This window comes from Tursiops truncatus, chromosome 1 (genome assembly GCF_011762595.2).
Source record: "Tursiops truncatus isolate mTurTru1 chromosome 1, mTurTru1.mat.Y, whole genome shotgun sequence".
In the NCBI taxonomy this organism is placed as follows: Eukaryota; Metazoa; Chordata; class Mammalia; order Artiodactyla; family Delphinidae; genus Tursiops; species Tursiops truncatus.
Genome location: NC_047034.1, coordinates 21546068 through 21559407, shown reverse-complemented (window position 1 = coordinate 21559407; position 13340 = coordinate 21546068). Strand labels below are relative to the sequence as shown.

At 37.1% G+C, this 13340-nt stretch overlaps 1 protein-coding gene across 4 annotated transcripts in view; it reads left to right on the top strand.

Annotated features, from left to right (window-relative positions):
- Positions 1–13340, top strand: part of NVL (nuclear VCP like) — a 110316-nt gene that overhangs the window by 84174 nt on the left and 12802 nt on the right. For 3 of the 4 annotated variants that reach the window (XM_019920489.3, XM_073800746.1, XM_073800748.1), the window contains one exon: positions 1191–1261. In XM_019920489.3, the coding sequence (XP_019776048.2) occupies positions 1191–1261 (71 nt within the window). Of the gene's footprint in view, positions 1–1190; positions 1262–13340 lie in introns of those variants that run through there. The other variant, XR_012330053.1, reaches the window with a different exon arrangement.

The window sequence follows — 13340 nt, the reverse complement described above, 5'->3', positions numbered from 1 at the left end:
CCTATATATATTATGTATTATGATATAATTCCATAGCATCTAATTACGTGTATGCACTCTTGAATACTATGGAATTCTACTTTCCATTCTTAGTTAAATTTATTTGAATTATCCTGAAAGAGAACAGTTCTGCTTCTTCATGAACATTGCCATTAAGTTAAAGTAAACAGTACAAAGATAACAAAGAATTATCTGTTTATGAGTGATAGTTTTCTTTGGGTGGTACTGCATTAAAATCTGAGGAGCAGAATGTGGGGAAAATGGGGAGATACTGGTCAAAGGTTACAAACTTCCTGCTGCAAGATGAGTAAGTTCTGAGGATCCAGTGTAATAATTAGCAATACTGTGTTATATGCAGTTAACCCTTGAACAACATGGGTTTGAACTGTGCAGATGCACTTACACGTGGATTCTTTTCAGTAAATGTGTAGTATAGCACTACACAGTCGACAGTCAGTTGAATCCGCAGATAATGGAACCGCAGATTCGGAGGGCCAACTTTAACATTATATGCAGATTTTTGACTGAGGGTCACTACTCCTAACCCTGGCATTGTTCAAGTGTGAGCTGTACTTGAAAGTTGTTTGGAAAGTAGATCTTAAAAATTATCACCACAAAAATTAAAAAGCTATCATGAGGGGATAGAGGTGTTAACTAACCCTACTGTGATAACTATTTTGCAATATATTCACCCACCATATCATCATGTTGTACTCCTTAAACTTGAATGTGTTATATGCCAACAATATCTCAGTAAAGCTGGGGAGAAAAACAAAGTAACAAAACACATGAACTGTTTTCTTTAAAGGATAAGAATCTTTAATTAAGTCTGGACAAAGTACTTTTTGGTGTAATTTGTTCCACAATAAACTGTTTTGATTGCTGGGGGAAAAAAGATTACAAATAAAAAGATTACACTTTTTAATATAGGATATTGTAAACATCACACATTTATGTAAAATTAAATGTGGTCAGGTATTTGTAAATTAAATTAAAATTAAAAAGTGTCTAAAAACTTGAGCAGAATATATCTGGCTTGAGTATTGTTCTGAAAAAGAGTAGAACCACTGTCATCATTAATTTCCTCAGTGTTCCCCTTGAATGCTTAGAAGTCTCTCAAGAGAAATTAAGTTGTAAATCACAATTAGCATACTGTACCAGATATGTATATTTATGCATTTGCTCCACAGGTGAACTCAAGGTTAGTCAGAAGCACTTTGAAGAAGCTTTCAAGAAAGTAAAGTCATCTGTATCAAAAGAGGTAAGCAGTGCTCTTTTTTTTTAACATCTTTATTGGGGTATAATTGCTTTACAATGGTGTGTTAGTTTCTGCTTTATAACAAAGTGAATCAGTTATACATATACATATGCTCCCATATCTCTTCCCTCTTGCGTCTCCCTCCCTCCCACCTTCCCTATCCCACCCCTCTAGGTGGTCACAGACCACCTAGCTGATCTCCCTGTGCTATGCAGCTGCTTCCCACTAGCTATCTACCTTACGTTTGTTAGTGTATATATGTCCATGCCCCTCTCTTGCTTTGTCACAGCTCACCCTTCCCCCTCCCCATATCCTCAAGTCCATTCTCTAGTAGGTCTGTGTCTTTATTCCTGTCTTACCCCTAGGTTCTTCATGACATTTTTTTTCTTAAATTCCATATATATGTGTTAGCATACGGTATTTGTCTTTCTCTTTCTGACTTACTTCACTCTGTATGACAGACTCTGGTTCTATCCACCTCATTACAAATAGCTCAATTTCGTTTCTTTTTATGGCTGAGTAATATTCCATTGTATATATGTGCCACATTTCTTTATCCATTCATCCGATGATGGACACTTAGGTTGTTTCCATCTCCGGGCTATTGTAAATAGAGCTGCAATGAACATTTTGGTACATGACTCTTTTTGAATTATGGTTTTCTCAGGGTATATGCCCAGTAGTGGGATTGCTGGGTCGTATGGTAAGTCTATTTGTAGTTTTTTAAGGAACCTCCATACTGTTCTCCATAGTGGCTGTATCAATTCACATTCCCTCCAGCAGTGCAAGAGTGTTCCCTTTTCTCCACACCCTCTCCAGCATTTATTGTTTCTAGATTTTTTGATGATGGCCATTCTGACTGGTATGAGATGATATCTTATTGTAGTTTTGATTTGCATTTCTCTAATGATTAATGATGTTGAGCATTCTTTCATGTGTTTGTTGGCAATCTGTATATCTTCTTTGGAGAAATGTCTTTTTAGGTCTTCTGCCCATTTTTGGATTGGGTTGTAAGCAGTGCTCTTAAAGGTATAAGAGAAAAGCGACTAGAATTGAGTGTAGTAGGTATGTGAACTCATGAAAACGAGCAAAACAGTTGCCTTTGTGAGAGTGTTCTTGAGAGACTGTAATGTTGAATGTTTTTAGAGACTAAACACAAAGAGCAAATGACCTCTTGTGTCTGTTTCCACAAGCTCAGAATTTTTAATCAGTCTCATTCAAGTATTATTGGACCTGCTTCATTTCACCCTTTTAAACAAATAATTTCTTATCTTCTTCAACCTAAGCTGCCCAGACTAAGCACTATGGACTTACCCGTAGTTTCAGGAGACTAAAATACCTTCACCATAAGGTCAGAGAAGGGTTAAAAATCACTGTGACTTGTCCTTACAAAAACTACCGGACTTTCCCATATTTATTTCTTACTGTGTTGAGGTATTCTGTTTGTAATAAGTTAAATATTTGCTATTAAGGGAAGTCAGGTTACTATGACACTTACAAAGAGAGCAACAAAATATCCAACCCTAAGAGATGCATAAATTGAAAACTGTTGTGATAAGTTTTGTTCACTTGGATATCTTGTGTTTCTGAACTCCTAGAATGTGCCTTAGCCACGAGATCCTGTTTATTGACTATACTAAAAGTTCCTTTAAGTCGTTTGCCATTTATTACTCCAGGCTCAGTGTTTATGATTACTCATTGAAAACACTTAAGTCCAAGTTCAAACACTTACTGGGTTGGCCAAAAAAGTTCGTTCAGGTTTTTCCATAACATCTTACAGAAAAACCCGAAAGAACTTTTTTGGCCAACCCAATATATGCGATGGGTTGCTTTGTTCCAGTGCCTCCGGTTTTGGTGTAAATGCTCTAAGTTAGTTGACCATCTTATCACTTTTAACTAAAATAATCAGTTAAGGGGTTTGGGCTGGTGGTGGTATCTTTTAGGCCTATGACTTACTTCTTTTTCTGCTAGAGTAAAGTCAAGTCTGCTGAACTTGGACTGGTTCTTCTACCATATTTGGAGAAACGAAAGTCTGCTTTGACCTCTCAGGCATTTTTGTATACTAGAGGAAATGTTTTTACTTTACTGAATATCTTTGAATAAGATAATCTTATTAATTAAAATCAGAAACAGTTTTACAGTTAATCTTACTGGAAGTTTTCATTCTGATCAACAAGAGAGTACTGATATGTGTCCTCCCAAAGATTTAGTTATTAAAAAAAAATCTTTTTAATTGAAATTGTTTCTTATCTACAGCCAAGTTTTGAGGCTTTTCAGGAATTAGGACATACTGACATAGCTCTGCATTTGGCACTCTCATGCTGTAACCTTTTTTTAATTGAAATTTAATTTACCTATGTAATGCACAAGTACAGTTCTGTAAGTTTTGGCAAATGTAACCAGCACTACAATCAATATAGAGGACATTTTAATCACTTCAGAAAGTCCCTTGTGTTCTTTTGTAGTTGTCAGTCCCTTTCTAAACGCTGCTCTAGGTAACCCCTGATCTGACTTCTGTCATCATGCTCAAACTTTGCCTGTTTTAGAACTTTATGTAAATGCAGTCATACATGCAGTCATACAATATATACTCATTTGTCTGGCTTCTTTTGCTCAGTTTATTGTTTTAGAGACTCATCCACTTCACTCAGTCTTTCACTAGCTTGATGTATCCTCTTGCTGAGTAGTTTCCCATTATATGAATATACCACAATTTGCTTATCCTTTCCCCTGTTGGTGGACACTTCAGTTGTTTCCAGTTTTTGGCTTTTATGGATAATGGTGCTCTGAATGTGTGTGGGTTTTTTTTGGGGGGGTGGGGGAACATGTGTTTTTATTTCTCTTGAGTAAATAACCAAGAGAGGGGACTTCCTTGGTGGTCCAGTGGCTAAGACCATGCTGCCAACGCAGGGGGCCCCAGTTCGATCCCTGGTCAGGGAACTAGATCCCACATGCTGCAACTAAAAAATTTACCACAACTAAAAAATCCCAGATGCCGCAACTAAGTCCCAATGCAGCCAAATAAATAAATAAATACACATTAAAGGAAAAAAATGACCAGGAGAGGAATTGGTGGGTCTTATGGTGAATTTATGTTTAACTTTATAGAGAACTGCCAGCCTTCTTTCCAAAGTGGCTGTAATACCGTTTTACATTTTATGAGAGTTCTAGTTGGCTCACAGTCTCACCAACACTTAAATATTTTCAGTCTTTTAATTTTAGCCATTCTACTGGATGTGGAATAGTATCCTTTTGTAGTCTAAATGTGTGTTTCCCTAATGACTAAAATGTTGAGCATTGTTTCATATGCTTATTGGTCATTTGGATATCTTATTTTGTGTCCTCATCTTTTGCTCTTAAAAAATTGAGTTGTTTCCTTATTATTCAGTTGTACAAACTCTTAGTTCATCTTAGATAGAAGCCTTTTATCAGATATGCATATTGAGGATATTTTCTCCTAACCTGTTGTTGACCTTTTTATTTTCTAAAGGCATCTATTGAAGAGCAGAAGTTTTTAATTTAGATGAAGTTCAATTTATCTTTTTTTTTATAATTTGCGTGCTTCTGTCATAAGAAATCTTGACTATCCTAAGTTTGCAAAAATGTTCTCCTTTGCTTTTTTCTACTAGTTTAATAGTTTCTGCTTTATAACAAAGTGAATCAGCTATACATTTACATATATCCCCATATCTCCTCCCTCTTGCATTTCCCTCCCACCCTCTCTATCCCACTGTATCAATTTATATTGATACAGTGGATGTATCAATTTACATTCCCCCCAACAGTTCAAGAGTGTTCCCTTTTCTTCACACCCTCTCCAGCATTTATTGTTTCTAGATTTTTTGTTGATGACCATTCTGACCGGTGTGAGATGATATCTCATTGTAGTTTTGATTTGCATTTCTCTAATGATTAATGATGTTGAGCATTCTTTCATGTGTTTGTTGGCAGTCTGTATATCTTATTTGGAGAAATGTCTTTTTAGGTCTTCTGCCCATTTTTGGATTGCATTGTTTGTTTTTTTGTTATCGAGCTGCATGAGCTGCTTGTAAATTTTGGAGATTAATCCTTTGTCAGTTGCTTCATTTACAAATATTTTCTCCCATTCTGAGGGTTGTCTTTTTGTCTTGTTTATGGTTTCCTTTGCTGTGTGAAAGCTTTGAAATTTCATTAGGTCCCATTTGTTTATTTTTGTTTTTCTTTCCATTTCTCTAGGAGGTGGGTCAAAAAGGATCTTGCTGTGATTTATGTCATAGAGTGTTCTGCCTATGTTTTCCTCTAAGAGTTTGATAGTGTCTGGCCTTACATTTAGGTCTTTAATCCATTTTGAGTTTATTTTTGTGTATGGTGTTAGGGAGTGTTCTAATTTCATATTTTTACATGCAGCTGTCCAGTTTTCCCAGCACCACTTCTTGAAGACGCTGTCTTTTCTCCACTGTATATTCTTGCCTCCTTTATCAAAGATAAGGTGACCACATGTGTGTGGGTTTACCTCTGGGATTTCTATCCTGTTATATTGATCAATATTTCGGTTTTTGTGCCAGTACCATACTGTCTTGATTACTGTAGCTTTGTAGTATAGTCTGAAGGCAGGGAGCCTGATTCCTCCAGCTCCATTTTTCGTTCTCAGGATTGCTTTGGCTATTGGGGGTCTTTTGTGTTTCCATACAAATTGTGAAATTTTTTGTTCTAGTTCTGTGAAAAATGCCAGTGGTAGTTTGATAGGGATTGCATTGAATCTGTAGATTGCTTTGGGTAGTAGAGTCATTTTCACAATGTTGATTCTTCCAATCCAAGAACATGGTATATCTGTCCATCTGTTTGTATCATCTTTTATTTCTTTCATCAGTGTCTTATAGTTTTCTGCAAACAGGTCTTTTGTCTCCTTAGGTAGGTTTATTCCTAGATACTTTATTCTTTTTGTTGCAGTGGTAAATGGGAGTGTTTTCTTAATTTCAGTTTCAGACTTTTCATCATTAGTGTATAGTAATGCCAGAGATTTCTGTGCATTAATTTTGTATCCCGCTACTTTACCAAATTCATTGATTAGTTCTAGCAGTTTTCTGGTAGCATCTTTAGGATTCTCTATGTATAGTATCATGTCATCTGCAAAGAGTGACAGCTTTACTTCTTCTTTTCCAATTTGGATTCCTTTTATTTCTTTTTCTTCCCTTTGCTGTGGCTAAAACTTCCAAAGCTATGTTGAATAATAGTGGTGAGAGTGGGCAACCTTGTCTTGTTCCTGATCTTAGTGGAAATGGTTTCAGTTTTTCACCATTGAGAACGATGTTAGCTGTGGGTTTGTCATATATGGCCTTTATTATGTTGAGGAAAGTTCCCTCTATGCCTACTTTCTGCAGGGTTTTATCATAAATGGGCGTTGAATTTTGTTAAAAGCTTTCTCTGCATCTATTGAGATGATCATATGGTTTTTCTCCTTCAGTTTGTTAATATGGTGTATCACGTTGATTGGTTTGCATGTATTGAAGAATCCTTGCATTCCTGGAATAAACCCTACCTGATCATGGTGTATGATCCTTTTAATGTGCTGTTGGATTCTGTTTGCTAGTATTTTGTTGAGGATTTTTGCATCTGTGTTCATTAGTGATATTGAGGATTTTTGCATCTGTGTTCATTAGTGATATTGGCCTGTAGTTTTCTTTTTTGTGACATCCTTGTCTGATTTTGGTATCAGGGTGATGGTGGCCTCGTAGAATGAGTTTGGGAGTGTTGCTCCCTCTGCTGTATTTTGGAAGAGTTTGAGAAGGTAAGGTGTTAGCTCTTCTCTAAATGTTTGATATAATTTGCCTGTGAAGCTATCTGTCCTGGGCTTTTGTTTGTTAGAAGATTTTTAATCACAGTTTCAATTTCAGTGCTTGTGATTGGTCTGTTCATATTTTCTGTTTCTTCTTGGTTCAGTCTTGGCAGGTTGTGCATTTCTAAGAATTTGTCCATTTCTTCCAGGTTGTCCATTTTATTGGCATAGAGTTGCTTGTAGTAATCTCTCATGATCCTTTGTATTTCTGCAGTGTCAGTTGTTACTTCTCCTTTTTCATTTGTAGTTCTATTGATTTGAGTCTTCTCCCTTTTTTTTCTTGATGAGTCTGGCTAATGGTTTATCAATTTTGTTTATCTTCTCAAAGAACCACCTTTTAGTTTTATTGATCTTTGTTATCGTTTCCTTCATTTCTTTTTCATTTATTTCTGATCTGATGTTTATGATTTCTTTCCTTCTGCTAACTTTGGGGTTTTGTTGTTCTTCTTTCTCTAATTTGCTTGCTGTAATTTTGAAAAGCTTCTGTGTTCAATGTTCAAGTAATTTTATTACAGATGGCTACAAACATATCATGCAAAGTTTGAAAATTGTTTGGCCTGTCCTTAAATTTGGCCACGTTTTCATCCTTGCAGGTATAATAATTAAAGATTAAATCTTTATTTTACCACCTTTGCTTACTCTTTGCAGGTAAATTTGAAACCAGTGTTATGTTATGTTTATTGGGGCCTCAGTCCTTTCTTGTTCTGGTTCTAGTCCTTCACAGTTCAAAGCTGTACCAAAGAACTTCTTCCTTCCTTAAATTTTTTTTTTAATTGAAGTATAGTTGATTTACAATGTTGTGTTAGTTTCTGGTGTTCAGCAAAGTGATGCAGATATATATATATGTATATGATATGTATGTATATATATTCTTTTTCATTTTCTTTTCCATTATGGTTTATTATGAGATACTAAATATAGTTCCCTGTGCTACACAGTAGGACCTTGTTGTTTATTTTATATACAGTAGTTTGTATCTGCAATCCCAAACTCCTAATTTATCCTTCCCCTTTATAGCCCCTTTGGTAGCCATAAGTTTGTTTTCTATGTCTGTGAGTGTTTCTGTTTTGTAAATAAGTTCATTTGTATCATATTTTAGAGTCTATATATAAGTAATATCATATGGTATTTGTCTTTATCTGACTTACTTCACTTAGTACGATAATCTCTAGGTGTGTCCATGTTGCTTCAAATGGCATTATTTCATTCTTTTTATGGCTGAGTAGTGTTCCATTGTATATATATACTACATCTTCTTTATCCATTCATCTGTTGATGGACATTTAGGTTGCATCCATGTCTTGATTGTTGTAAATAGTGCTGCTGTGAACATTGGGGTACATATATCTTTTCGAACTAGAGTTTTTTTCTGGATATATGCCCAGGGGTGGGATTGCTGGATTCTATGCCAGCTCTATTTTTAGAGGAACTTCTTCCTTCTAATTTAGGAGAATTCAGTTGAAATTAGAGGAGTTGTATGGTCAAATAAAATCCATTTCAAAAATCGGACCAAAAGAAAAACATATCAAACCAAAAGAAAGGTGTGGCATTTGTTGAGATGTTTTTCTGAACGTAAGGTTGAGCAGCTCATTTATCAGCCACCCCTTTCTACTTTTAATATTAGGGCTCTTTTAGTTGTAAATGACAGAAACCCAACTCAAACTAATGTAAGTGGGAAAAAAGAGGAACTCATTGGTCCACATAACAAGGAAGTTGAGAGTACTGCTGGCTTCAGGCATGTGAGATCCATAAACCTCATTGCTTCATCTCATGGGGGTAGATGGCTGCCTGCAGGCCCAGACACACAGGGGGTTTATTAATCCCCAGAGCAAGAGAATTCCCTGATAGCTCTGGCAGGAGAGTTTCAGGGAGTCTGTGATTAGTCCTGCTCAGATTAGAGCCCATGACAAAACCAATCACTGTGACTCACTAGGAAATTAGATACTCTGGCCAGGCAGATCCTAAAGGGCATAGTTTTGTAAAGGTCATGACTTCAAGCCCTAGAATGAAAAGCTGTAGATAAGACACTGGCATCAAGTTAATTGACTTGTTAGCGGCAGGGTAGTCTTTTCACACTAAAAGAGAATCACTAGATTTTGTTAAATGTAAAAGGAACACTTACTACATTTTAACATTTCAGACATACTTACAGAGATAGCAGTTGCTTTGAAGTGAGTTAACATTAAATAAATGATCAGGAGATGTCAAAAAAGGAAAAAGAAAACTGAAAGAAGAAGGGTGTGCACATTCTCTCCCGAAGTCCGCAGAGCTGGTCTTTACAGTTCTGAAATATTCATCATGCTCTCCTGCCAGGTAAATCATTCCTACTAGCTGGTGCCTTCTTCCTTGAAGCAGTTGGCTCCCAGGTGCCACATGGTTGTTAATTTGAGGTTGGGCAACAACGGCATGTGAAGTGGATTCCGTGTCCAGCAATTGGCTGACATGATAGTAGGGTGTAGTTTAGAGGCCAAATGCAGCAACGTGTCACCTGACCCAGTAAATCCTTGGTAACCAGTTGAGGGTGGAAAGTGAACACATGAGCAAATATTCCTTCTCTGAGTCTCTACCCGTATTCCTCATTCATTCCCACTTCATTGGTACCAAACTTTTAGGCTCCATCTGAAGGTACCTGCCCTGTCCTAGTTTCTGGTGAGAGGCCATGTCCTATTGTGGTCCTAAGAAGACTTAATAGACTGGTAATTTGTTATGACAGATATCCCAACAAAGAAGATTGAACTCTTTTTGCCAGTTGCTTCTCAGTCACTGTTAATTCTCTCCCCTCAATTAAGTCAAATTCTCTTGTCCAACATGTGTCACTTCATAGACCTATGAAGCATAACTTATTTTGCTGGTTTGGTTTTTTCAGTAATAACTGCTCACCAGAGACCTGAGGCTAGGTTAACTATTAATAAATGTTGAGACCTTGAGATTATTTTCCCAGCTATTATCTCAAATTATAGCCTTTTCACTCTGCCTACTATTGCATTGTTCAGATGTCAGGAAGGAAACCTCACTCAAACATAAATTATAATTTTTTTTTCCTCCTCTACTAAAGCCACACCATAGAAACTCTCCTGTTTTATTAACTCGTTGTTTTAGTGTTTTCCACACCCACTGGCCGGAACACATTGATTCTCTTCTTCACACTCAGGATTATATGGTTCATCCATTTGCTTGATCCAGCCTGTCACATTGACATTTATGAGAGAAAAACTTCCCAAGTATAGTGCCTCTTGCCTCTAGCTGTGTATTGAGTTGCCTAAGATCCCATCCATCCATAAATATCACATACCTACTGTACATATGCCAGCCTCTGTGCTAGACTCACAAGATATATTTAAAATCACATAAGATGTGGATTAGGAACCATTTTGAGCCATTAAGAGTTGTATGGTAAGCACTACCATAGATGTGTACATAGAATACATATTAACCTGCTCACTCAATTCTGTTAATGTTAGAAAATTGTTTGCAAGCAGCTTTTGCTTCAGAGGTATCAACTACAGTATGACAAAGGCCATATGACTGATTTTATTAAAAAACTGGACCTATAATTCCACACAAGGTAGAATTTTTTTTATCCTCTTAGGAACATCCCTTGGAAGGCTACATGTATGCCCTAGTGATGCTACTTGATTCTAATATATTCTCTTTAATATTTTTGGTGATCATAAATCTTTAAGTATTTGATCTCTGGAAACTACACTAGTGAATAAGAAGATATAACTTCTCTTTTGGAGGTAGGCATGGTATGAATTTTGAGTAAACGATAAATGAGACAGATGACCAAGCTGATTATTACTTTGTTTGATCTTTTAAAAAAATAAGGCACAACATTAAGGTAAAGAGACTACTTTCCTTGTTTGGCATATTAACTGGCCCTTATGAAATTATTACTTATGAAACTAACAGTGGTGGCTTGTGGGAAAAGAAACTGAGTAACTGGAGGACAGAGGTGTGAAAGTTGACCTTTCATCCTGTTTGAATTTTGAACCATGTGAATGTATTACCTATCTTTAAAAATTAAATACTTAAAAAATAATAATTTAAAAGATCTGTAAGGCCAAAATAGTAATAATAGTTATCTTTGGAAATTAAGGATTAATTTCTTTTTTTTTTGCTTATCTGTATTTTCTTTACATTTCTACAAAAATATTGTTTTATAACTTAAAATGTTATTTTATTATTAAAAAGGAATTGCTTTAATCTGGCTATAAGCAAAGCATGCTTAAAATGTCTTTACATATATTATTTAGCAGTGGTGTTGAAATACAGAGGCCCTTTTATCCTATTTCAGAGTTAATTCAGCATTTCACTAATACCTATTTTCTGTTCACCTTTGACACGGTTTAAGAGGTACTTGAGGGGAGTCGGTCCAGTGGTTAGGACTTGGTGCTTTCACTGCCGAGGGCCTGGGTTCAATTGCTGGTCAGGGAACATTACATTTATCGTGCACTTTATTGTAATATATAATGAAATAATTATACAACTCACCATAATGCTGACAGGAGGCGGAGCTCAGGCAGTAATGCGAGCGATGGGGAGCAGCTGCAAACACAGATGAAGCTTTGCTCGCTCACCTGCCACTCACCTCCTGCTGTGTGGCCCAGTTCCTAACAGGCCACGGACCAGTACCAGGGGTTGGGGACCCCTGTTCTATGGGATTTGACAAATACGTAATGACATAAATCTACCACCATAGTGTCTTACAGTATAGTTTCACTGCTCTGTGCTCAACACTCCCTCCCCCAACCCCTGATATTTTTACTGTCTCTATAGCTTTGCCTTTTCCAGAATGTCCTACAGTTGGAATCATACATTAGTGTTTTCAGGTTGACTTCTTTCACAGTGATACGCATGTAAGGTTCCTCTCTGTCCTTCATGGCTTGATAGTCCACTTCTTTCTAGCACTAAATGTTCCATTGTCTGGATGTGCCATAACTTATCCATTCACATACTGAAGGCCATCTTGGTTGCTTTCAGGTTTTGGCAATTATGAATAAAGCTGCTGTAAACATTTGTATGCATGTTTTTGTGTGGACATACATTTTCAACTCAGTTGGTTAAATACCATGGAGCATGATTGCTGGATTTTCTAGTAAGAGCATGTTTAGTTTGGTAAGAAACTGCCAAACTGTCTTCCAGAATGGCTGCACCATTTTGCATTCCCACCAGCAATAGATGAGAATTCTTGTTGCTCCACAGCCTTACCAAAAAAAAAAAAAAAAGTTAGTGTGACCACAGTGAGAATCCACTACACATCTACCAGAATGACTAAAATTTAAGGGACTGACAACAGGACTTCCCTGGTGGTTCAGTGGTTAAGAATCCTCCTGCCAATGAAGGGGGCATGGGTTCGAGCCCTGGTCCAGGAAGATCCCAAATGCCGCAGAGCAACTAAGCCCGTGTGCCACAACTACTGAAGCCCACGTGCCTAGAGCCCGTGCTCCACAACAAAAGAAGCCACTGCAATGAGAAGCCCGCACACCGCAACAAAAAGTAACCCCCACTCGCCGCAACTAGAGAAAGCCCACGCACAGCAACAAAGACCCAACGCAACCAAACATATATACATAGATAAATAAAAGACTGACAGCACCAAATGGTGGCAGGGATGTGAAGCAACTAGAACTCTCATACGTTGTTACTGAAAATGTAGAATGATACCACCAACTGGAAAATGCTGTGGCAGTTTCTTACAAATGTTAATGTAGTATAAGATGCCTCTGCTTCTGCCTCCCATTCTCATCTGGACCCAGTACAGTTTAGAATTTTTCTTTCTTCATTAAATAGCTATAGACATAAGAATCTTTTAATCTGATTTTTACAGCAAACTTTAGTCAACAATTATAAGAGTCGTGGGCATTCCCTGTAAAAAGGAGTCTGTATGGACTTTAAATCAGGGAGGTAAGGCCACCTCTCTTTGTTTGCTCCGGTTGCTATAACAAAGTACCACCAACTGGGTGGCTTAAACCACAGAAATTTATTTTCTCACAGATCTGGAAATTAGAAGTCCAAGATCAAGGTACTGGCAGGATTGGTTTCTTCTGGGCCCTGTTTGGAGATGACGGTCTTCTCCCTGTGTCTTTACATGGTCTTCCCTCTGTGCGTGTCTGTGTCTTAATCATCTCTTTTTTTTTTTTTTTAATTAATTTATTTATTTATTTTTGGCTGTGTTGGGTCTTCGTTGCTGCGTGTGGGCTTTCTCTAGTTGTGGCGAGCGGGGGCTGTTCTTCATTGCCGCCCGCGACTTCTCATTGTGGTGGC